At 46.3% G+C, this 23,086-nt stretch overlaps 1 protein-coding gene across 1 annotated transcript in view; it reads right to left on the bottom strand.

Moving 5' to 3' along the window:
- LOC135571745 (fibroblast growth factor 16) overlaps window positions 1–23,086 on the bottom strand; it is a 30,029-nt gene that overhangs the window by 4,125 nt on the left and 2,818 nt on the right. The window contains exon 2 of the mRNA XM_065018265.1: window positions 10,099–10,202. Within this exon, the coding sequence (XP_064874337.1) occupies window positions 10,099–10,202 (104 nt within the window). The remainder of the gene's footprint in view (window positions 1–10,098; window positions 10,203–23,086) is intronic.

Here is a 23,086-nt window from a genome sequence, read left to right as displayed (position 1 = left end):
GTGGTGTCCATACAGTAGCTTCATTAGGATATAATAGAAGAGAAGGTAAGAAGAGAGGGTTGAGTGTGGTGTCCATACAGTAGCTTCATTAGGATATAATAGAAGAGAAGGTAAGAAGAGAGGGAGAGATGGTTGAGTGTGGTGTCCATACAGTAGCTTCATTAGGATATAATAGAAGAGAAGGTAAGAAGAGAGGGAGAGATGGTTGAGTGTGGTGTCCATACAGTAGCTTCATTAGGATATAATAGAAGAGAGGGAGAGAGGGTTGAGTGTGGTGTCCATACAGTAGCTTCATTAGGATATAATAGAAGAGAGGGAGAGAGGGTTGAGTGTGGTGTCCATACAGTAGCTTCATTAGGATATAATAGAAGAGAAGGTAAGAAGAGAGGGAGAGATGGTTGAGTGTGGTGTCCATACAGTAGCTTCATTAGGATATAATAGAAGAGAAGGTAAGAAGAGAGGGAGAGATGGTTGAGTGTGGTGTCCATACAGTAGCTTCATTAGGATATAATAGAAGAGAAGGTAAGAAGAGAGGAGAGAGGGTTGAGTGTGGTGTCCATACAGTAGCTTCATTAGGATATAATAGAAGAGAAGGTAAGAAGAGAGGGAGAGATGGTTGAGTGTGGTGTCCATACAGTAGCTTCATTAGGCTATAATAGAAGAGAAGGTAAGAAGAGAGGGTTGAGTGTGGTGTCCATACAGTAGCTTCATTAGGATATAATAGAAGAGAGGGAGAGAGGGTTGAGTGTGGTGTCCATACAGTAGCTTCATTAGGATATAATAGAAGAGAAGGTAAGAAGAGAGGAGAGAGGGTTGAGTGTGGTGTCCATACAGTAGCTTCATTAGGATATAATAGAAGAGAAGGTAAGAAGAGAGGGAGAGAGGGTTGAGTGTGGTGTCCATACAGTAGCTTCATTAGGCTATAATAGAAGAGAAGGTAAGAAGAGAGGGTTGAGTGTGGTGTCCATACAGTAGCTTCATTAGGATATAATAGAAGAGAGGGAGAGAGGGTTGAGTGTGGTGTCCATACAGTAGCTTCATTAGGATATAATAGAAGAGAGGGAGAGAGGGTTGAGTGTGGTGTCCATACAGTAGCTTCATTAGGCTATAATAGAAGAGAAGGTAAGAAGAGAGGGTTGAGTGTGGTGTCCATACAGTAGCTTCATTAGGCTATAATAGAAGAGAAGGTAAGAAGAGAGGGAGAGAGGGTTGAGTGTGGTGTCCATACAGTAGCTTCATTAGGATATAATAGAAGAGAAGGTAAGAAGAGAGGGAGAGAGGGTTGAGTGTGGTGTCCATACAGTAGCTTCATTAGGCTATAATAGAAGAGAAGGTAAGAAGAGAGGGAGAGATGGTTGAGTGTGGTGTCCATACAGTAGCTTCATTAGGATATAATAGAAGAGAGGGAGAGAGGGTTGAGTGTGGTGTCCATACAGTAGCTTCATTAGGATATAATAGAAGAGAGGGAGAGAGGGTTGAGTGTGTTGTCCATACAGTAGCTTCATTAGGATATAATAGAAGAGAAGGTAAGAAGAGAGGGAGAGATGGTTGAGTGTGGTATCCATACAGTAGCTTCATTAGGATATAATAGAAGAGAAGGTAAGAAGAGAGGGAGAGATGGTTGAGTGTGGTGTCCATACAGTAGCTTCATTAGGATATAATAGAAGAGAAGGTAAGAAGAGAGGGAGAGAGGGTTGAGTGTGGTGTCCATACAGTAGCTTCATTAGGATATAATAGAAGAGAAGGTAAGAAGAGAGGGAGAGATGGTTGAGTGTGGTGTCCATACAGTAGCTTCATTAGGCTATAATAGAAGAGAAGGTAAGAAGAGAGGGTTGAGTGTGGTGTCCATACAGTAGCTTCATTAGGATATAATAGAAGAGAAGGTAAGAAGAGAGGGAGAGATGGTTGAGTGTGGTGTCCATACAGTAGCTTCATTAGGATATAATAGAAGAGAAGGTAAGAAGAGAGGGAGAGATGGTTGAGTGTGGTGTCCATACAGTAGCTTCATTAGGATATAATAGAAGAGAAGGTAAGAAGAGAGGGAGAGAGAGAGGGTTGAGTGTGGTGTCCATACAGTAGCTTCATTAGGATATAATAGAAGAGAAGGTAAGAAGAGAGGGAGAGATGGTTGAGTGTGGTGTCCATACAGTAGCTTCATTAGGCTATAATAGAAGAGAAGGTAAGAAGAGAGGGTTGAGTGTGGTGTCCATACAGTAGCTTCATTAGGATATAATAGAAGAGAGGGAGAGAGGGTTGAGTGTGGTGTCCATACAGTAGCTTCATTAGGATATAATAGAAGAGAAGGTAAGAAGAGAGGGAGAGAGGGTTGAGTGTGGTGTCCATACAGTAGCTTCATTAGGATATAATAGAAGAGAAGGTAAGAAGAGAGGGAGAGAGGGTTGAGTGTGGTGTCCATACAGTAGCTTCATTAGGCTATAATAGAAGAGAAGGTAAGAAGAGAGGGTTGAGTGTGGTGTCCATACAGTAGCTTCATTAGGATATAATAGAAGAGAGGGAGAGAGGGTTGAGTGTGGTGTCCATACAGTAGCTTCATTAGGATATAATAGAAGAGAGGGAGAGAGGGTTGAGTGTGGTGTCCATACAGTAGCTTCATTAGGCTATAATAGAAGAGAAGGTAAGAAGAGAGGGTTGAGTGTGGTGTCCATACAGTAGCTTCATTAGGCTATAATAGAAGAGAAGGTAAGAAGAGAGGAGAGAGGGTTGAGTGTGGTGTCCATACAGTAGCTTCATTAGGATATAATAGAAGAGAAGGTAAGAAGAGAGGGAGAGAGGGTTGAGTGTGGTGTCCATACAGTAGCTTCATTAGGCTATAATAGAAGAGAAGGTAAGAAGAGAGGGAGAGATGGTTGAGTGTGGTGTCCATACAGTAGCTTCATTAGGATATAATAGAAGAGAGGGAGAGAGGGTTGAGTGTGGTGTCCATACAGTAGCTTCATTAGGATATAATAGAAGAGAGGGAGAGAGGGTTGAGTGTGTTGTCCATACAGTAGCTTCATTAGGATATAATAGAAGAGAAGGTAAGAAGAGAGGGAGAGATGGTTGAGTGTGGTATCCATACAGTAGCTTCATTAGGATATAATAGAAGAGAAGGTAAGAAGAGAGGGAGAGATGGTTGAGTGTGGTGTCCATACAGTAGCTTCATTAGGATATAATAGAAGAGAGGGAGAGAGGGTTGAGTGTGGTGTCCATACAGTAGCTTCATTAGGATATAATAGAAGAGAAGGTAAGAAGAGAGGGAGAGAGGGTTGAGTGTGGTGTCCATACAGTAGCTTCATTAGGATATAATAGAAGAGAGGGAGAGAGGGTTGAGTGTGGTGTCCATACAGTAGCTTCATTAGGATATAATAGAAGAGAAGGTAAGAAGAGAGGGTTGAGTGTGGTGTCCATACAGTAGCTTCATTAGGCTATAATAGAAGAGAAGGTAAGAAGAGAGGGTTGAGTGTGGTGTCCATACAGTAGCTTCATTAGGATATAATAGAAGAGAGGGAGAGAGGGTTGAGTGTGGTGTCCATACAGTAGCTTCATTAGGATATAATAGAAGAGAGGGAGAGAGGGTTGAGTGTGGTGTCCATACAGTAGCTTCATTAGGCTATAATAGAAGAGAAGGTAAGAAGAGAGGGTTGAGTGTGGTGTCCATACAGTAGCTTCATTAGGCTATAATAGAAGAGAAGGTAAGAAGAGAGGGAGAGAGGGTTGAGTGTGGTGTCCATAGAGTAGCTTCATTAGGATATAATAGAAGAGAGGGAGAGAGGGTTGAGTGTGGTGTCCATACAGTAGCTTCATTAGGATATAATAGAAGAGAAGGTAAGAAGAGAGGGAGAGATGGTTGAGTGTGGTGTCCATACAGTAGCTTCATTAGGATATAATAGAAGAGAAGGTAAGAAGAGAGGGAGAGATGGTTGAGTGTGGTATCCATACAGTAGCTTCATTAGGATATAATTCATGGATTAGTTCATTTGTATTGAATTCACATTTTGCCAACCGTTTGAGGAGCAAATTTCACAGCAACAAATTTACTACACAATAATCAACAACAAAGAAGGTAAGAAGGGGGACTAAGGGAGAGAGAAGGTAAGAAGGGGGACTAAGGGAGAGAGAAGGTAAGAAGGGAGACTAAGGGAGAGAGAAGGTAAGAAGGGGGACTAAGGGAGAGAGAAGGTAAGAAGGGAGACTAAGGGAGAGAGAAGGTAAGAAGGGGGACTAAGGGAGAGAGAAGGTAAGAAGGGGGACTAAGGGAGAGAGAAGGTAAGAAGGGGGACTAAGGGAGAGAGAAGGTAAGAAGGGAGACTAAGGGAGAGAGAAGGTAAGAAGGGGGACTAAGGGAGAGCAAAGGTAAGAAGGGGGACTAAGGGAGAGCAAAGGTAAGAAGGGGGACTAAGGGAGAGAGAAGGTAAGAAGGAGGAGAAGGTAAGAAGGGGTACTAAGGGAGAGAGAAGGTAAGAAGGGAGACTAAGGGAGAGAGAAGGTAAGAAGGGGGACTAAGGGAGAGAGAAGGTAAGAAGGGAGAGAAGGGGGACAAGGGAGAGAGAAGGTAAGAAGGGAGACTAAGGGAGCGAAGGTAAGAAGGGAGACTAAGGGAGAGAGAAGGTAAGAAGGGAGACTAAGGGAGAGAGAAGGTAAGAAGGGAGACTAAGGGAGAGAAGGTAAGAAGGGAGAGAAGGTAAGAAGGGGGACAAGGGAGAGAGAAGGTAAGAAGGGGGACTAAGGGAGAGCGAAGGTAAGAAGGGGGACTAAGGGAGGAGAGAAGGTAAGAAGGGGGACTAAGGGAGAGAGAAGGTAAGAAGGGGGACTAAGGGAGAGAAGGTAAGAAGGGGGACTAAGGGAGAGAGAAGGTAAGAAGGGGGACTAAGGGAGAGAGAGAGTAAGAAGGGGGACTAAGGGAGAGAGAAGGTAAGAAGGGGGACTAAGGGAGAGAGAAGGGGTACTAAGGGAGAGAGAAGGTAAGAAGGGTTACTAAGGGAGAGAGAAGGTAAGAAGGGGGACTAAGGGAGAGAGAAGGTAAGAAGGGGTACTAAGGGAGAGAAGGTAAGAAGGGGGACTAAGGGAGAGAGAAGGTAAGAAGGGGGACTAAGGGAGAGAGAAGGTAAGAAGGGAGAGAAGGTAAGAAGGGGTACTAAGGGAGAGAGAAGGTAAGAAGGGGTACTAAGGGAGAGAGAAGGTAAGAAGGGGTACTAAGGGAGAGAAGGTAAGAAGGGGTACTAAGGGAGAGAGAAGGTAAGAAGGGAGAGAAGGTAAGAAGGGGTACTAAGGGAGAGAGAAGGTAAGAAGGGGTACTAAGAGAGAGAGAAGGTAAGAAGGGGTACTAAGGGAGAGAGAAGGTAAGAAGGGGTACTAAGGGAGAGAGAAGGTAAGAAGGGGGACTAAGGGAGAGAGAAGGTAAGAAGGGGTACTAGGGTAGTGTGATGTTATTGGTCACAGGGGAGGGTAGTGTGTTTCTATTGGTCACAGGGGAGGGTAGTGTGTTTCTATTGGTCACAGGGGAGGGTAGTGTGTTGTTATTGGTCACAGGGAGGGTAGTGTGTTGTTATTGTCACAGAGGAGGGTAGTGTGATGTTATTGGTCACAGGGGAGGGTAGTGTGTTTCTATTGGTCACAGTGGAGGGTAGTGTGATGTTATTGGTCACAGGGGAGGGTAGTGTGATGTTATTGGTCACAGGGGAGGGTAGTGTGTTGTTATTGGTCACAGGGGAGGGTAGTATGATGTTATTGGTCACAGGGGAGGGTAGTGTGATGTTATTGGCTGGCTAAGGAGTATTGGTGTCTCTGAGGGGTCTTTGGCCTGGTTTGCTAACTACCTCTCTCAAAGAGGTCAGTGTATAAAGTCAAAAAATCTGCTGTCTCAGCCACTGCCCGTCAACAAGGGAGTACCCCAAGGTTCGATCCTAGGCCCCACGCACTTTCTCAGTTTACATCAACAACATAGCTCAGGCAGTAGGAAGCTCTCTCATCCATTTAAATGCAGATGATACAGTCTTATACTCAGCTGGCCCCTCCCTGGATTTTGTGTTAAATGCTCTACAATAAAGCTCTCTTAGTGTCCAACAAGCTTTCTCTGCCCTTAACCTTGTTCTGAACACCTCCAAAAAAAAGGTCATGTGGTTTTGTAAGAAGAATGCTACAGTCGGCCTTTATACAAACAAGCCATTTGCCACACAGGCATGCCATCATTCACTATGAACTGGACGTTTACAGGCAGTAGGACCTGCCATCATTCACTATGAACTGGACTGTGTGTTTACAGGCAGTAGGGCCTGCCATCATTCACTATGACCTGGACTGTGTGTTTACAGGCAGTAGGGCCTGCCATCATTCACTTTGAACTGGACTGTGTGTTTACAGGCAGTAGGGCCTGTCATCATTCACTATGAACTGGACTGTGTGTTTACAGGCAGTAGGGCCTGTCATCATTCACTATGAACTGGACTGTGTGTTTACAGGCAGTAGGGCCTGTCATCATTCACTATGAACTGGACTGTGTGTTTACAGGCAGTAGGGCCTGCCATCATTCACTATGAACTGGACTGTGTGTTTACAGGCAGTAGGGCCTGCCATCATTCACTATGAACTGGACTGTGTGTTTACAGGCAGTAGGGTCTGCCATCATTCACTATGAACTGGACTGTGTGTTTACAGGCAGTAGGGCCTGCCATCATTCACTATGAACTGGACTGTGTGTTAACAGGCACTATGAACTGGACTGTGTGTTTACAGGCAGTAGGGCCTGCCATCATTCACTATGAACTGGACTGTGTGTTAACAGGCACTATGAACTGGACTGTGTGTTTACAGGAAGTAGGGCCTGCCATCATTCACTATGAACTGGACTGTGTGTTTACAGGAAGTATCAACAGCACGACTTTAGATCATTAGAAAGCATTTGCCAAAAGCCATAAACTGCACCTGAATGGAAATATGTAAACGCCACTGGAGTCCTCTTACATTTGGGAACTTTACAGTCCTATTGATCGAACAACCATGGAAAGGTAGGCTCTCTCTCAGTTATGCACATCAACAAGATAAACATCTAATGCTAGCCAGAGCAAGATGAGCTTAAATCTAATGAAGGAACATTAGATAAACCCTATCAAACAGTTTCAGCAAGATGGCTGTCAAAATTGTACTGATAAACGATGGCATCAAAATTGTGCTGATAAACGATGGGGAATTGTAGCCTACTCGTCCTTCTGCAGCTTGCCTGCAACCAAGCACCAAAGCTAACTGGCTAAAGTTGACTAGCTAGCTACTTCCAGACACAAATGAGAGAACACCTCACTCTGACCATTTTACTCATCGTAGCAGAGCTGGTTAGGATGTTTACATGTTATCTAGAACATTCTTGATTAACTATGACTTTTTTTGTCTGCGTTTACTGCATTTGTCTGGCCTATATCGAATCTTCCATTCCTCTCAAAATTTTTAGAAAAGGCTGCCTTCCTGAAGACAAACAATGTATACAAAATGCTTCAGTCTGGTATTAGACCTCATCATAGCACTGAGACTGCACTTGTGAAGGTGGTAAATGACATTTTAATGGCATCGGACCGAGGCTCTGCATCTGTCCTCGTGCTCCTAGACCTTAGTGCTGCTTTTGATACCATCGATCACCACATTCTTTTGGAGAGATTGGAAACCCAAATTGGTCTACACAGACAAGTTCTGGCCTGGTTTAGATCTTATCTGTCGGAAAGATATCAGTTTGTCTCTGTGAATGGTTTGTCTTCTGACAAATCAACTGTAAATTTCGGTGTTCCTCAAGGTTCCGTTTTAGGACCACTATTGTTTTCACTATATATTTTACCTCTTGGGGATGTCATTCGAAAACATAATGTTAACTTTCACTGCTATGCGGATGACACACAGCTGTACATTTCAATGAAACATGGTGAAGCCCCAAAATTGCCCTTGCTAGAAGCATGTGTTTCAGACATAAGGAAGTGGATGGCTGCAAACTTTCTACTTTTAAATTCGGACAAAACAGAGATGCTTGTTCTAGGTCCCAAGAAACAAAGAGATCTTCTGTTGAATCTGACAATTAATCTTAATGGTTGTACAGTCCTCTCAAATAAAACTGTGAAGGACCTCGGCGTTACTCTGGACCCTGATCTCTCTTTTGAAGAACATATCAAGACCATTTCAAGGACAGCTTTTTTCCATCTACGTAACATTGCAAAAATCAGAAACTTTCTGTCCAAAAACGATGCAGAAAAATGTATCCATGCTTTTGTCACTTCTAGGTTAGACTACTGCAATGGTCTATTTTCCGACTACCCGGATAAAGCACTAAATAAACTTCAGTTAGTGCTAAATACGGCTGCTAGAATCCTGACTAGAACCAAAAAATAATAATTACTCCAGTGCTAGCCTCCCTACACTGGCTTCCTGTCAAAGCAAGGGCTGATTTCAAGGTTTTACTGCTAACCTACAAAGCATTACATGGGCTTGCTCCTACCTATCTCTCTGATTTGGTCCTGCCGTACATACCTACACGTACGCTACGGTCACAAGACGCAGGCCTCCTAATTGTCCCTAGAATTTCTAAGCAAACAGCTGGAGGCAGGGCTTTCTCCTATAGAGCTCCATTTTTATGGAATGGTCTGCCTACCCATGTGAGAGACGCAAACTCGGTCTCAACCTTTAAGTCTTTACTGAAGACTCATCTCTTCAGTGGGTCATATGATTGAGTGTAGTCTGGCCCAGGAGTGTGAAGGTGAACGGAAAGGCTTTGGAGCAACGAACCGCCCTTGCTGTCTCTGCCTGGCCGGTTCCCCTCTCAGAGTCACTGGCTTACTGGTGCTCTTCCATGTCGTCCCTAGGAGGAGTGCGTCATAGACATGATCTTCCTGTCCGGTTTTATGCCCCCCTAGGGCTTATATGGTGGCTTATCTCAGTATAGTAAATTTGGTCTGTTGATATCCCTCTTGTGGTGTGGGGGCTGTGCTTTGGCAAAGTGGGTGGGGTTATATCCTGCCTGTTTGGCCCTGTCCGGGGGGTATCATCGGATGGGGCCACAGTATCTCCTGACCCCTTCTGTCTCAGCCTCCAGTATTTATGCTGCAGTAGTTTATGTGTCGGGGGGCTGGGGTCAGTTTGTTATATCTGGAGTATTTCTCCTGTCTTATCCGGTGTCCTGTGGGAATTTAAGTATGCTCTCTCTAATTCTCTCTTTCTTTCTCTCTCTCGGAGGACCTGAGCCCTAGGACCATGCCTCAGGACTACCTGGCATGATGACTCCTTGCTGTCCCCAGTCCACCTGGTTGTGCTGCTGCTCCAGTTTCAACTGTTCTGCCTGCGGCTATGGACCCCTGACCTGTTCATTGGACGTGCTACCTGTCCCAGACCTGCTGTTTTTGACTCTCTCTCTCTACCGCACCTGCCATCTCTGACTCTGAATGATCGGCTATGAAAAGCCAACTGACATTTACTCCTGAGGTGCTGACCTGTTGCACCCTCTACAACCACTGAGATTATTATTATTTGACCCTGCTGGTCATTTATGAACGTTTGAACATCTTGGGCCAAATACTGTTATAATCTCCAACCGGCACAGCCAGAAGAGGACTGGCCACCCCTCATAGCCTGGTTCCTTTCTAGGTTTCTTCCTAGATTCCTGCATTTCTAGGGAGTTTTTCCTAGCCACCGGGCTTCTACATCTACATTGCTTGCTGTTTGGGGTTTTAGGCTGGGTTTCTGTACAGCACTTTGAGATATCAGCTGATGTAAAAAGGGCTTTATAAATCAATATGATTGATTGAATGAATAGAGGAGAAGAGGGTGTAGAGGAGGGGAGAGGAGAGGAGAGGAGGGAGGAAAGGAGGGAGTAGAGGAGAGGGGGGGTAGAGATGAGGATAGAAGACAGGAGAGTCAAGGAGAGGAGGGAGTAGAGGAGAGGAGAGGAGGGGTAGAGATGAGGATAGAGGACAGGAGAGTCAAGGAGAGGAGGGAGTAGAGGAGAGAGGAGAGGAGGAATGTGTAGAGGGGGGTAGAGGAGAGAGGAGAGGAGGAATGTGTAGAGGGGGGTAGAGGAGAGAGGAGAGGAGGAATGTGTAGAGGGGGGTAGAGGGGGAGGGTTTAACTTACCGACCCATAGAGCTCTCCTCTCTCGTTCATGCCCAGGTAGAGTCCTGCGTCCACTCCTCTAATACTGACCAGCCCTACAGCCAGACTGATGAACTCTAGGATACCTGGAGAGGGCAGAGACAACACCTGTCAGAGATATAGACCAGCCCTACAGCCAGACTGATGAACTCCACGATGGGGAGAACAGAGACAACACCTGTCAGAGATATAGACCAGCCCTACAGCCAGACTGATGAACTCTAGGATGGAGAGGACAGAGACAACACCTGTCAAAGATATAGACCAGCCCTACAGCCTGGACAGACAACACATTACACCACACATACTAGGTTTGGGCGATATACCGTTTACACCACATAGCGGGGTATTTTGAAATACAGACGGAATGATTTTCAATAGAAATAAATACAACTCTAAGTTATGTAAATACAACTCTAAGTTATGTAAATACAACTCTAAGTTATGTAAATACAACTCTAAGTTATGTAAATACAACTCTAAGTTATGTAAATACAACTCTAAGTTATATTAGTACAACTCTAAGTTATGTAAGTACAACTCAGTTATATTAGTCTAGCTACAGTGGCAAGTATGTGAACCCTTTGGAATGACCTGGACTTCTGCATAAATTGGTCATGTGATCTGATCTTCATCTGAATCACGACACGCCTTCTGGATGATAGCGGGCTGAACAGGCAGTGGCTCGGGTGGTTGATGTCCTTGATGATCTTTATGGCCTTCCTGTGACATCGGGTGGTGTAGGTGTCCTGGAGGGCAGGTAGTTTGCCCCCGGTGAAGCGTTGTGCAGACCTCACTACCCTCTGGAGAGCCTGTCTGCTCAAACTAATAACACACTGATTATTGTATTTTTCTTGTCTATATTGAATGTGTCATTTAAACATTCACAGTGTAGGTTGTGAATGTATGTGAACCCCCCCCCCCGCTAGGCTAACGACTTCTCCAAAAGCTAATTGGAGTCACTATAATATATACAACTGTAGGTTATATTAGTATACTGTAACTATAACTATAGGTTATATTAGTATACTGTAACTATAATATATATTTAACTATAGGTTATATTAGTATACTGTAACTATAATATATATAACTGTAGGTTATATTAGTATACTGTAACTATAATATATATATAACTATAGGTTATATTAGTATACTGTAACTATAACTATAGGTTATATTAGTATACTGTAACTATAACTATAGGTTATATTAGTATACTGTAACTATAACTATAGGTTATATTAGTATACTGTAACTATAATATATATATAACTATAGGTTATATTAGTATACTGTAACTATAATATATATATAACTATAGGTTATATTAGTATACTGTAACTATAACTATGGGTTATATTAGTATACTGTAACTATAATAAATATAACTATAGGTTATATTAGTATACTGTAACTATAATATATATAACTATAGGTTATATTAGTATACTGTAACTATAATAAATATAACTATAGGTTATATTAGTATACTGTAACTATAATATATATAACTATAGGTTATATTAGTATACTGTAACTATAATATATATATATAACTATAGGTTATATTAGTGTACTGTAACTATAATATATATATAACTATAGGTTATATTAGTATACTGACACACCTACGGGACTCTGCATTGTGTTCGGGGGTTTGAACTTGCAACCTTCCGGTTACTAGTCCAACGCTCTAACCACTAGGCTACCCTGCCGCCCCTCATGAGGACTGCCACAGTAAAGGAAGACACAGAGTTACCTCTGCTGCAGAGGATAAGTTCATTAGAGTTACCAGCCTCAGAAATTGCAGCCCAAATACAATCTTCAGAGTTCAAGTAACAGACACATCTCAACATCAACTGTTCAGAGGAGACTGTATGAATCAGGCCTTCATGGTCGAATTGCTGCAAAGAAACCACTACTAAAGGACACCAATAAGAAGAAGAGACTTGCTTGGGCAAAGAAACCACTACTAAAGGACACCAATAAGAAGAAGAGACTTGCTTGGGCAAAGATACCACTACTAAAGGACCAATAAGAAGAAGAGACTTGCTTGGGCAAAGAAACCACTACTAAAGGACACCAATAAGGAGAAGAGACTTGCTTGGACTAAGAAACCACTACTAAAGGACACCAATAAGAAGAAGAGACTTGCTCGGACTAAGAAACCACTACTAAAGGACACCAATAAGAAGAAGAGACTTGCTCGGACTAAGAAACCACTACTAAAGGACACCAATAAGAAGAAGAGACTTGCTTGGGCAAAGAAACCACTACTAAAGGACACCAATAAGGAGAAGAGACTTGCTTGGGCAAAGAAACCACTACTAAAGGACACCAATAAGAAGAAGAGACTTGCTTGGGCAAAGAAACCACTACTAAAGGACACCAATAAGGAGAAGAGACTTGCTCGGACTAAGAAACCACTACTAAAGGACACCAATAAGGAGAAGAGACTTGCTCGGACTAAGAAACCACTACTAAAGGACACCAATAAGAAGAAGAGACTTGCTCGGACTAAGAAACCACTACTAAAGGACACCAATAAGAAGAAGAGACTTGCTCGGACTAAGAAACCACTACTAAAGGACACCAATAAGGAGAAGAGACTTGCTTGGGCAAAGAAACCACTACTAAAGGACACCAATAAGAAGAAGAGACTTGCTCGGACTAAGAAACCACTACTAAAGGACACCAATAAGGAGAAGAGACTTGCTTGGACTAAGAAACCACTACTAAAGGACACCAATAAGGAGAAGAGACTTGCTTGGGCAAAGAAACCACTACTAAAGGACACCAATAAGGAGAAGAGACTTGCTCGGACTAAGAAACCACTACTAAAGGACACCAATAAGAAGAAGAGACTTGCTCGGACTAAGAAACCACTACTAAAGGACACCAATAAGGAGAAGAGACTTGCTTGGTCAAAGAAACCACTACTAAAGGACACCAATAAGGAGAAGAGACTTGCTTGGGCAAAGAAACCACTACTAAAGGACACCAATAAGGAGAAGAGACTTGCTCGGACTAAGAAACCACTACTAAAGGACACCAATAAGGAGAAGAGACTTGCTCGGACTAAGAAACCACTACTAAAGGACACCAATAAGAAGAAGAGACTTGCTCGGGCAAAGAAACCACTACTAAAGGACACCAATAAGGAGAAGAGACTTGCTCGGACTAAGAAACCACTACTGGTCTTCCGGCGCCGACAGAGATGGCCGCCTCGCTTCGCGTTCCTAGGAAACTATGCAGTTTTTTGTTTTTTTACGTGTTATTTCTTACATTAGTACCCCAGGTCATCTTAGGTTTCATTACATACAGTCGAGAAGAACAACTGAATATAAGATCAGCGTCAACTCACCATCAGTACGACCAAGAATATGTTTTCCGCGACGCGGATCCGGTGTTCTGCCTTACAAACAGGACAACGGAATGGATCGCATGCAGCGACCCAAGGAAACGACTCCGAAAAAGAGGGAAACGAGGCGGTGTTCTGGTCAGACTCCGAAAAAGGGCACATCGCGCACCACTCCCCAGCATTCTTCTTGCCAATGTCCAGTCTCTTGACAACAAGGTTGACGAAATCCGAGCAAGGGTAGCATTCCAGAGGGACATCAGAGACTGCAACGTTCTCTGCTTCACGGAAACATGGCTTACTGGGAAGACGCTATCCGATGCGGTGCAGCCAACGGGTTTCTCCACGCATCGCGCCGACAGAAACAAACATCTTTCTGGTAAGAAGAGTGGCGGGGGCGTATGCCTCATGACTAACGAGACATGGTGTGATGAAGGAAACATACAGGAACTCAAATCCTTCTGTTCACCTGATTTAGAATTCCCCACAATCAAATGTAGACCGCATTATCTTCCAAGAGAATTCTCTTCGATTATAATCACAGCCGTATATATCCCCCCCCAAGCAGACACATCGATGGCTCTGAACGAACTTTATTTAACTCTTTGCAAACTGGAAACCATTTATCCGGAGGCTGCATTCATTGTAGCTGGGGATTTTAACAAAGCTAATCTGAAAACAAGACTCCCTAAATTTTATCAGCATATCGATTGCGCAACCAGGGGTGGTAAAACCTTGGATCATTGTTACTCTAACTTCCGCGACGCATATAAGGCCCTGCCCCGCCCCCCTTTCGGAAAAGCTGACCACGACTTCATTTTGCTGATCCCTGCCTACAGGCAGAAACTAAAACAAGAGGCTCCCACGCTAAAGTCTGTCCAACGCTGGTCAGACCAAGCTGACTCCACACTCCAAGACTGCTTCCATCACGTGGACTGGGACATGTTTCGTATTGCGTCAGATGGAAATATTGACGAATACGCTGATTCGGTGTGCGAGTTCATTAGAACGTGCGTCGAAGATGTCGTTCCCATAGCAACGATTAAAACATTCCCAAACCAGAAACCGTGGATTGATGGCAGCATTCGCGTGAAACTGAAAGCGCGAACCACTGCTTTTAATCAGGGCAAGGTGTCTGGTAACATGTCCGAATATAAACAATGCAGCTATTCCCTCCGCAAGGCTATTAAACAAGCTAAGCGTCAGTACAGAGACTAAGTGGAATCTCAATTCAATGGCTCAGACACAAGAGGCATGTGGCAGGGTCTACAGTCAATCACGGACTACAAGAAGAAACCCAGCCCAGTCACGGACCAGGATGTCTTGCTCCCAGGCAGACTAAATAACTTTTTGCCCGCTTTGAGGACAATACAGTGCCACTGACACGGCCTGCAACGAAAACATGCGGTCTCTCCTTCACTGCAGCCGAGGTGAGTAAGACATTTAAACGTGTTAACCCTCGCAAGGCTGCAGGCCCAGACGGCATCCCCAGCCGCGCCCTCAGAGCATGCGCAGACCAGCTGGCCGGTGTGTTTACGGACATATTCAATCAATCCCTATACCAGTCTGCTGTTCCCACATGCTTCAAGAGGGCCACCATTGTTCCTGTTCCCAAGAAAGCTAAGGTAACTGAGCTAAACGACTACCGCCCGTAGCACTCACTTCCGTCATCATGAAGTGCTTTGAGAGACTAGTCAAGGACCATATCACCTCCACCCTACCTGACACCCTAGACCCACTCCAATTTGCTTACCGCCCAAATAGGTCCACAGACGATGCAATCTCAACCACACTGCACACTGCCCTAACCCACCTGGACAAGAGGAATACCTATGTGAGAATGCTGTTCATCGACTACAGCTCGGCATTCAACACCATAGTACCCTCCAAGCTCGTCATCAAGCTCGAGACCCTGGGTCTCGACCCCGCCCTGTGCAACTGGGTACTGGACTTCCTGACGGGCCGCCCCCAGGTGGTGAGGGTAGGCAACAACATCTCCTCCCCGCTGATCCTCAACACGGGGCCCCACAAGGGTGCGTTCTGAGCCCTCTCCTGTACTCCCTGTTCACCCACGACTGCGTGGCCACGCACGCCTCAACTCAATCATCAAGTTTGCGGACGACACAACAGTGGTAGGCTTGATTACCAACAACGACGAGACGGCCTACAGGGAGGAGGTGAGGGCCCTCGGAGTGTGGTGTCAGGAAAATAACCTCACACTCAACGTCAACAAAACTAAGGAGATGATTGTGGACTTCAGGAAACAGCAGAGGGAACACCCCCCTATCCACATCGATGGAACAGTAGTGGAGAGGGTAGCAAGTTTTAAGTTCCTCGGCATACACATCACAGACAAACTGAATTGATCCACTCACACTGACAGCGTCGTGAAGAAGGCGCAGCAGCGCCTCTTCAACCTCAGGAGGCTGAAGAAATTCGGCTTGTCACCAAAAGCACTCACGAACTTCTACAGATGCACAATCGAGAGCATCCTGGCGGGCTGTATCACCGCCTGGTACGGCAACTGCTCCGCCCTCAACCGTAAGGCTCTCCAGAGGGTAGTGAGGTCTGCACAACGTATCACCGGGGGCAAACTACCTGCCCTCCAGGACACCTACACCACCCGATGTTACAGGAAGGCCATAAAGATCATCAAGGACATCAACCACCCGAACCACTGCCTGTTCACCCCGCTATCATCCAGAAGGCGAGGTCAGTACAGGTGCATCAAAGCTGGGACTGAGAGACTGAAAAACAGCTTCTATCTCAAGGCTATCAGACTGTTAAACAGCCACCATTGAGTGGCTGCTGCCAACACACTGTCATTGACACTGACCCAACTCCAGCCACTTTAATAATGGGAATTGATGGGAAATGATGTAAATATATCACTAGCCACTTTAAACAATGCTACCTTATATAATGTTACTTACCCTACATTATTCATCTCATATGCATACGTATATACTGTACTCTACATCATCGACTGCATCCTTATGTAATACATGTATCACTAGCCACTTTAACTATGCCACTTTGTTTACTTTGTCTACATACTCATCTCATATGTATATACTGTACTCGATACCATCTACTGTATGCTGCTCTGTACCATCACTCACTCATATATCATTATGTACATATTCTTTATCCCCTTACACTGTGTATAAGACAGTAGTTTTAGAATTGTTAGTTAGATTACTTGTTGGTTATCACTGCATTGTCGGAACTAGAAGCACAAGAATTTCGCTACACTCGCATTAACATCTGCTAACCATGTGTATGTGACAAATACAATTTGATTTGATTTGATACTAAAGGACACCAATAAGGAGAAGAGACTTGCTCGGACTAAGAAACACAAGCGATGGACATTAGATCGGTCGAAATCTGTCCTTTGGTCTGATGAGTCCAAATGTGAGGTGTTTGGTTCCAACCGCCGTGTCTTTGTAAGACGCAGAGGTGAACGGATGATCTCCGTATGTGTGGTTCCCACCGTGAAGCATGGAGGAGGAGGTGTGATGGTGCTTTGCTGGTGACACTGTTAGTGATTTATTTAGAATTCAAGGCACACTTAACCAGCATGGTTACCACAGCATTCTGCAGCGATACGACTTCCCATCTGGTTTGGGCTTAGTGGGACTACAATTAGTTTTTCAACAGAACAATGACCCAACACACCTCCAGGCTGTATAAGGGCTATTTGACCATGAAGGAGAGTGATGGAGTGCTGCATCAGATGGCCTGGCCTCCACAATCACCTGACCTCAACCTAATTGAGATGGTTTAGGATGAGTTGGACCGCAGAGGATGAGTTGGACCGCAAAGGAAAAGCAGCCAACAAATGCTCAGCATATGTGGGAACTCCTTCAAGACTGTTGGAGAAGCATTCCAGGTGAAGCTGGTTGAGAGAATGCCAAGAGTGTGCAAAGCTGTCATCAAGGCAAAGGGTGGCTACTTTGAAGAATCTAAAATCTAAAATATATTTTGATTTGTTTAACACTTTTTTGGTTACTACATGATTCCATATGTGTTATTTCATAGTTTTGATGTCTTCACTATTATTCTACAATGTAGAAAATAGTAAAAATAAAGAAAAAACCCTTGAATGAGTAGGTGTTCTAATACTTTTGACTGGTACTGTATATTTGTGCTTTTACCCATTTACTACACAATGTCGTGATATCCAATTGGTAGTTACAGTCTTGTTCCATCGCTGCAACTCCCGTACGGGAAACACGACCCTGCTAAGACGCTTCTTGACCCACTGCTCCCTTACCCGGAAGCCAACCAATGGGTCAGAGGACACACTATCCAACTGGCGACCGAAGTCAGCTTGCAGGCACCCGGCCCACCACAAAGAGTCACTAGAGCACAATGGGACAAGGAAATCCCGGCTGGCCAAACCCTCCTCTAACCTGGACGACTTTGTGCGCCTCCTCATGGGTCTCCTGGTCACAGCCTGGGATCGAACCCGGGGCTGTAGTGACGACTCAAGCACTGCGCCACTCGGGAGGCCAGAAGCAAATATTCAAAGGAGAACTTTGAAGGCTGAAGGCTTGTGCTCCAAATGGCACCCTATTCCCTATTTAGTGCACTACTTTTTACCAGAGCCCTATAGAACCCTATTCCCGATTTAGTGCATCACTTTATACCAGAGCGCTATGGGTCCTGGTCAGAAGTAGTGCACTAAAGTAGTGCACTATTCCTTCACTCTGCAGTGCCATTGGGGACGAGCCAATGATTGAGACTGGGTTGGGGACAGCTGATCTCTGACCAGTTGTTATGGGGAGCAGAGACATCTCCATGAGGTGCGTCCCACTCGTTCTAGATGTTTCTCTCCATGAGGTGCGTCCCACTCGTTCTAGATGTTTCTCTCCATGAGGTGCGTCCCACTCGGTCTAGATGTTTCTCTCCATGAGGTGCGTCCCACTCGTTCTAGATGTTTCTCTCCATGAGGTGCGTCCCACTCGTTCTAGATGTTTCTTTCCATGAAGTGCATCCCAAATGGCACCCTATAATTCCCTTTATAGTGTGCTACTTTTGACCAGAGCCCATAGACAGAACATATTGAATGTTTTCCCACAGTATTTGGACTCTACCTGAAGCCTGAACAGGGATGTTTTCTAATAGTGGATAGAAATGGTGGATAAACACCAGCACAGCTGATGCAGAATACAGATGCTATTAGTGCTTAGTTCGTGTTTACAATCCGGTCCACCCCTGGCCAGGACACGACTGGGCTGTATTCCAAATGTAGTGCACTATTAATGACCAGGGCACATAGGGTGCCATTTGGGACTCAGCCAGCCTCTTAGTCTCTGATCATCTAGGCCAGTGGTTCCCAAACGTTTTATAGTCCCTTCAAACGTTCAACCTCCAGCTGCGTACCCCCTCTAGCACCAGGGTCATCTGTACCCCCTCTAGCACCAGGGTCAGCTGTACCCCCTCTAACACCAGGGTCAGCTGTACCCCCTCTAGCACCAGGGTCAGCTGTACCCCCTCTAACACCAGGGTCAGCTGTACCCCCTCTAGCACCAGGGTCAGCTGTACCCCCTCTAGCACCAGGGTCAGCTGTACCCCCTCTAGCACCAGGGTCAACTGTACCCCCTCTAGCACCAGGGTCAGCTGTACCCCCTCTAGCACCAGGGTACAGCTGTACCCCCTCTAACACCAGGGTCAGCTGTACCCCCTAAAACACCAGGATCAGCTGTACCCCCTCTAGCACCAGGGTCAGCTGTACCCCCTCTAGCACCAGGGTCAGCTGTACCCCCTCTAGCACCAGGGTCAGCTGTACCCCCTCTAGCACCAGGGTCAACTGTACCCCCTCTAGCACCAGGGTCAGCTGTACCCCCTCTAGCACCAGGGTACAGCTGTACCCCCTCTAACACCAGGGTCACCTGTACCCCCTAAAACACCAGGGTCAGCTGTACCCCCTCTAGCACCAGGGTCAGCTGTACCCCCTCTAGCACCAGGGTCAGCTGTACCCCCTCTAGCACCAGGGTCAGCTGTACCCCCTCTAGCACCAGGGTCAGCTGTACCCCCTCTAACACCAGGGTCAGCTGTACCCCCTCTAGCACCAGGGTACAGCTGTACCCCCTCTAACACCAGGGTCAGCTGTACCCCCTAAAACACCAGGATCAGCTGTACCCCCTCTAGCACCAGGGTCAGCTGTACCCCCTCTAGCACCAGGGTCAGCTGTACCCCCTCTAACACCAGGGTCAGCTGTACCCCCTCTAACACCAGGGTCAGCTGTACCCCCTCTAACACCAGGGTCAGCTGTACCCCCTCTAACACCAGGGTCAGCTGTACCCCCTCTAACACCAGGGTCAGTTGTACCCCCTCTAGCACCAGGGTCAGCTGTACCCCCTCTAGCACCAGGGTCAGCTGTACCCCCTCTAGCACCAGGGTCAGCTGTACCCCCTCTAACACCAGGGTCAGCTGTACCCCCTCTAACACCAGGGTCAGCTGTACCCCCTCTAACACCAGGGTCAGCTGTACCCCCTCTAACACCAGGGTACAGCTGTACCCCCTCTAGCACCAGGGTCAGCTGTACCCCCTCTAGCACCAGGGTCAGCGCACTCTCAAATGTTGTTGTTTGCCATCATTGGGAAGTGGGAAGTGACAAAGAGCTCTTATAGGACCAGGGCACAAATAATAATAATAATGAATAATTTTGCTCTTTATTTAACCATCTTACATATAAAACCTTATTTGTTCATCTAAAATTGTGAATAACTCACCACAGGTTAATGAGAAGGGTGTGCTTGAAAGGATGCACATAACTCTGCAATGTTGGGTTGTATTGGAGAGAGTCTCAGTATTAAATAATTTCCACACACAGTCTGTGCCTGTATTTAGTTTTCATGCTGGTGAGGGCCGAGAATCCACTCTCACATCAAAAGAAGTGTCAATACTTTGCCCCTTGATAACCAGCGCACTTCTGTATGTTGTAAAAGCGTTACATGGTCACTGTCCATATCAGTGCAAAGTGCAGAAAATACGAGAGTTCAGAGGTCTTGCTTTAACAAAGTTAACCATTTTCACTGTGGTGTCCAAAACGTCTTTCAAGCTGTCAGGCATTCCCTTGGCAGCAAGAGCCTCTAGGTGGATGCTGCAGTGTACCAAGAGCCTCTAGGTGGATACTGCAGTGTACCAAGAGCCTATAGGTTGATGCTGCAGTGTACCAAGAGCCTCTATGTTGATGCTGCAGTGTACCAAGAGCCTCTAGGGGGATACTGCAGTGTACCAAGAGCCTCTCGGTGGATGCTGCAGTGTACCAAGAGCCTCTAGGTGGATGCTGCACTGTACCAAGAGCCTCTAGGTGGATGCTGCAGTGTACCAAGAGCCTCTAGGTTGATGCTGCAGTGTACCAAGAGCCTCTAGGTGGATGCTGCAGTGTACCAAGAGCCTCTAGGTGGATGCTGCAGTGCACCCAAGAGCCTCTAGGTGGATGCTGCAGTGTACCCAAGAGCCTCTCTGTGGATGCTGCAGTGTACCCAAATGGCGTCGGGAGCAACTGTTGCAGGCATGTTACCACTCCACTATGTCTCCCTGTTATGGCTTTGGTGCCGTCAGTACAGATACCAACATGAGCAGCAGCTACGTTTGGCTACATACGGACCGTTAGTGGAATTCCCGCGAGAGAGTAACGGTTAATGTGATTGGATGAGTAACGGTTAATGTGATTGGATGAGTAACGGTTAATGTGATTGGATGTTAATTATTTGACTAGGCTTCCTGTATTTGACATTGTGTTGTTATTTCGCTGAACACGAGAAGGTTTAATGTTATTTTTGGCAGAGAAACGAGGCTACTGAGGCGAGAGAAAAAAACTCACCCAAATGTACGTTGGAAAATATAAATGGGGAAAAAAAGTGAATCACATTATTATTTGGCGTAGCCCCAACGGCATTGGGAATACCTGCTCTCCGATAATGCTGTCAGGGAATGAAACACCAGCTCTCTCTGATTCTCTACGATAATGCTGTCAGGGAATGAAACACCAGCTCTCTCTGATTCTCTCCGATAATGCTGCCTGGGAATGAAACACAGCTCTCTCTGATTCTCTACGATAATGCTGTCAGGGAATGAAACACCAGCTCTCTCTGATTCTCTACGATAATGCTGTCAGGGAATGAAACACAGGTTCTCTCTGATTCTCTACGATAATGCGGCCAGGGAATGAAACACAGCTCTCTCTGATTCTCTACGATAATGCCGTCAGGGAATGAAACACAGCTCTCTCTGATCCTGGCCACCTTTTAATCAAACCCATCTCCTCCCAGCACTGACACCTGCTCTGCATTCTAACCCAAAGTGAAGCCAGAAACAAACACTACCCAACCCTCTCCAGGCCTGTCCCACCCTCCTCAGCCCTCCTCAGCACTCTGCAGCCCTCCTCAGCCCTCCTCAGCACTCTGCAGCCCTCCTGCTGCCCTCCTCAGCACTCTGCAGCCCTCCTCAGCACTCCGCAGCACTCCTCAGCACTCCTCAGCACTCTGCAGCCCTCCTCAACCCTGTTCATCCCTCCTCAGCCCTCTCCAGCCCTCCCCAGTCTTCTCCTGCCCTGTCCAGCCCTCCCCAGTCCTCTTCAGCCCTGGTCAGCCCTCCTCAGTCCTCTCCAGCCCTCCCCAGCCCTCTCCAGTCCTCTCCTGCCCTGTTCAGCCCTCCCCAGTCCTCTCCAGCCCTCCTCAGTCCTCTCCAGCCCTGTTCAGCCCTCTCCAGCCCTCCCCAGTCCTCTTCAGCCCTGTTCAGCCCTCCTCAGTCCTCCCCAGCCCTCTCCAGCCCTCCTCAGTCCTCTCCAGCCCTGTTCAGTCCTCTCCAGCCCTCCTCAGTCCTCTCCAGCCCTGTTCAGCCCTCCTCAGTCCTCTCCAGCCCTCCTCAGTCCTCTCCAGCCCTCCCCAGTCCTCTCCTGCCCTCCTCAGTCCTCTCCAGCCCTGTTCAGCCCTCCCCAGTCCTCTCCTGCCCTCCTCAGTCCTCTCTAGCCCTGTTCAGCCCTCCTCAGTCCTCTCCAGCCCTGTTCAGTCCTCTCCAGCCCTCCTCAGTCCTCTCTAGCCCTCCTCAGTCCTCTCCAGCCCTCCTCAGTCCTCTCCAGCCCTGTTCAGCCCTCCTCAGTCCTCTCCAGCCCTGTTCAGCCCTGTTCAGACATGTACACCATCGGCTTGTCTTGACTGCAGACCGCCAGCTTTAAATCTCTAAATTCTCCCTGGTCATGGTTCAATTTACAGCTATTCTCTCTCTCTCTCAAATCAAATCAAATGTATTTGTCACATACACATGGTTAGCAGATGTTAATGCACCCCCCCTCTCTCTTTCCCCATCTCTCTCTCTCTGTCCCTCTCTCTCTCCCTCCCTCTCCGTCCCTCTCTCTCTCCATCTCCCTCTCCCCATCTCTCCATCTCTCTCTCACCATCTCTCTCTCTCCATCTCTCTCCCCATTTCTCTCCATCTCTCTCCCCATCTCTCTCTCCATCTCTCTCCCCATCTCTCCATCTCTCTCTCCCTCCCCATCTCTCTCTCTCCATCTCTCTCTCTCTCTCCCTCCCCATCTCTCTCTCTCCATCTCTCTCTCTCTCTCCCCATCTCTCTCTCTCCATCTCTCTCTCT

This window comes from Oncorhynchus nerka, linkage group LG5 (assembly GCF_034236695.1).
Source record: "Oncorhynchus nerka isolate Pitt River linkage group LG5, Oner_Uvic_2.0, whole genome shotgun sequence".
In the NCBI taxonomy this organism is placed as follows: domain Eukaryota; kingdom Metazoa; phylum Chordata; class Actinopteri; order Salmoniformes; family Salmonidae; genus Oncorhynchus; species Oncorhynchus nerka.
This window is presented reverse-complemented; position numbering and strand designations above follow the sequence as displayed.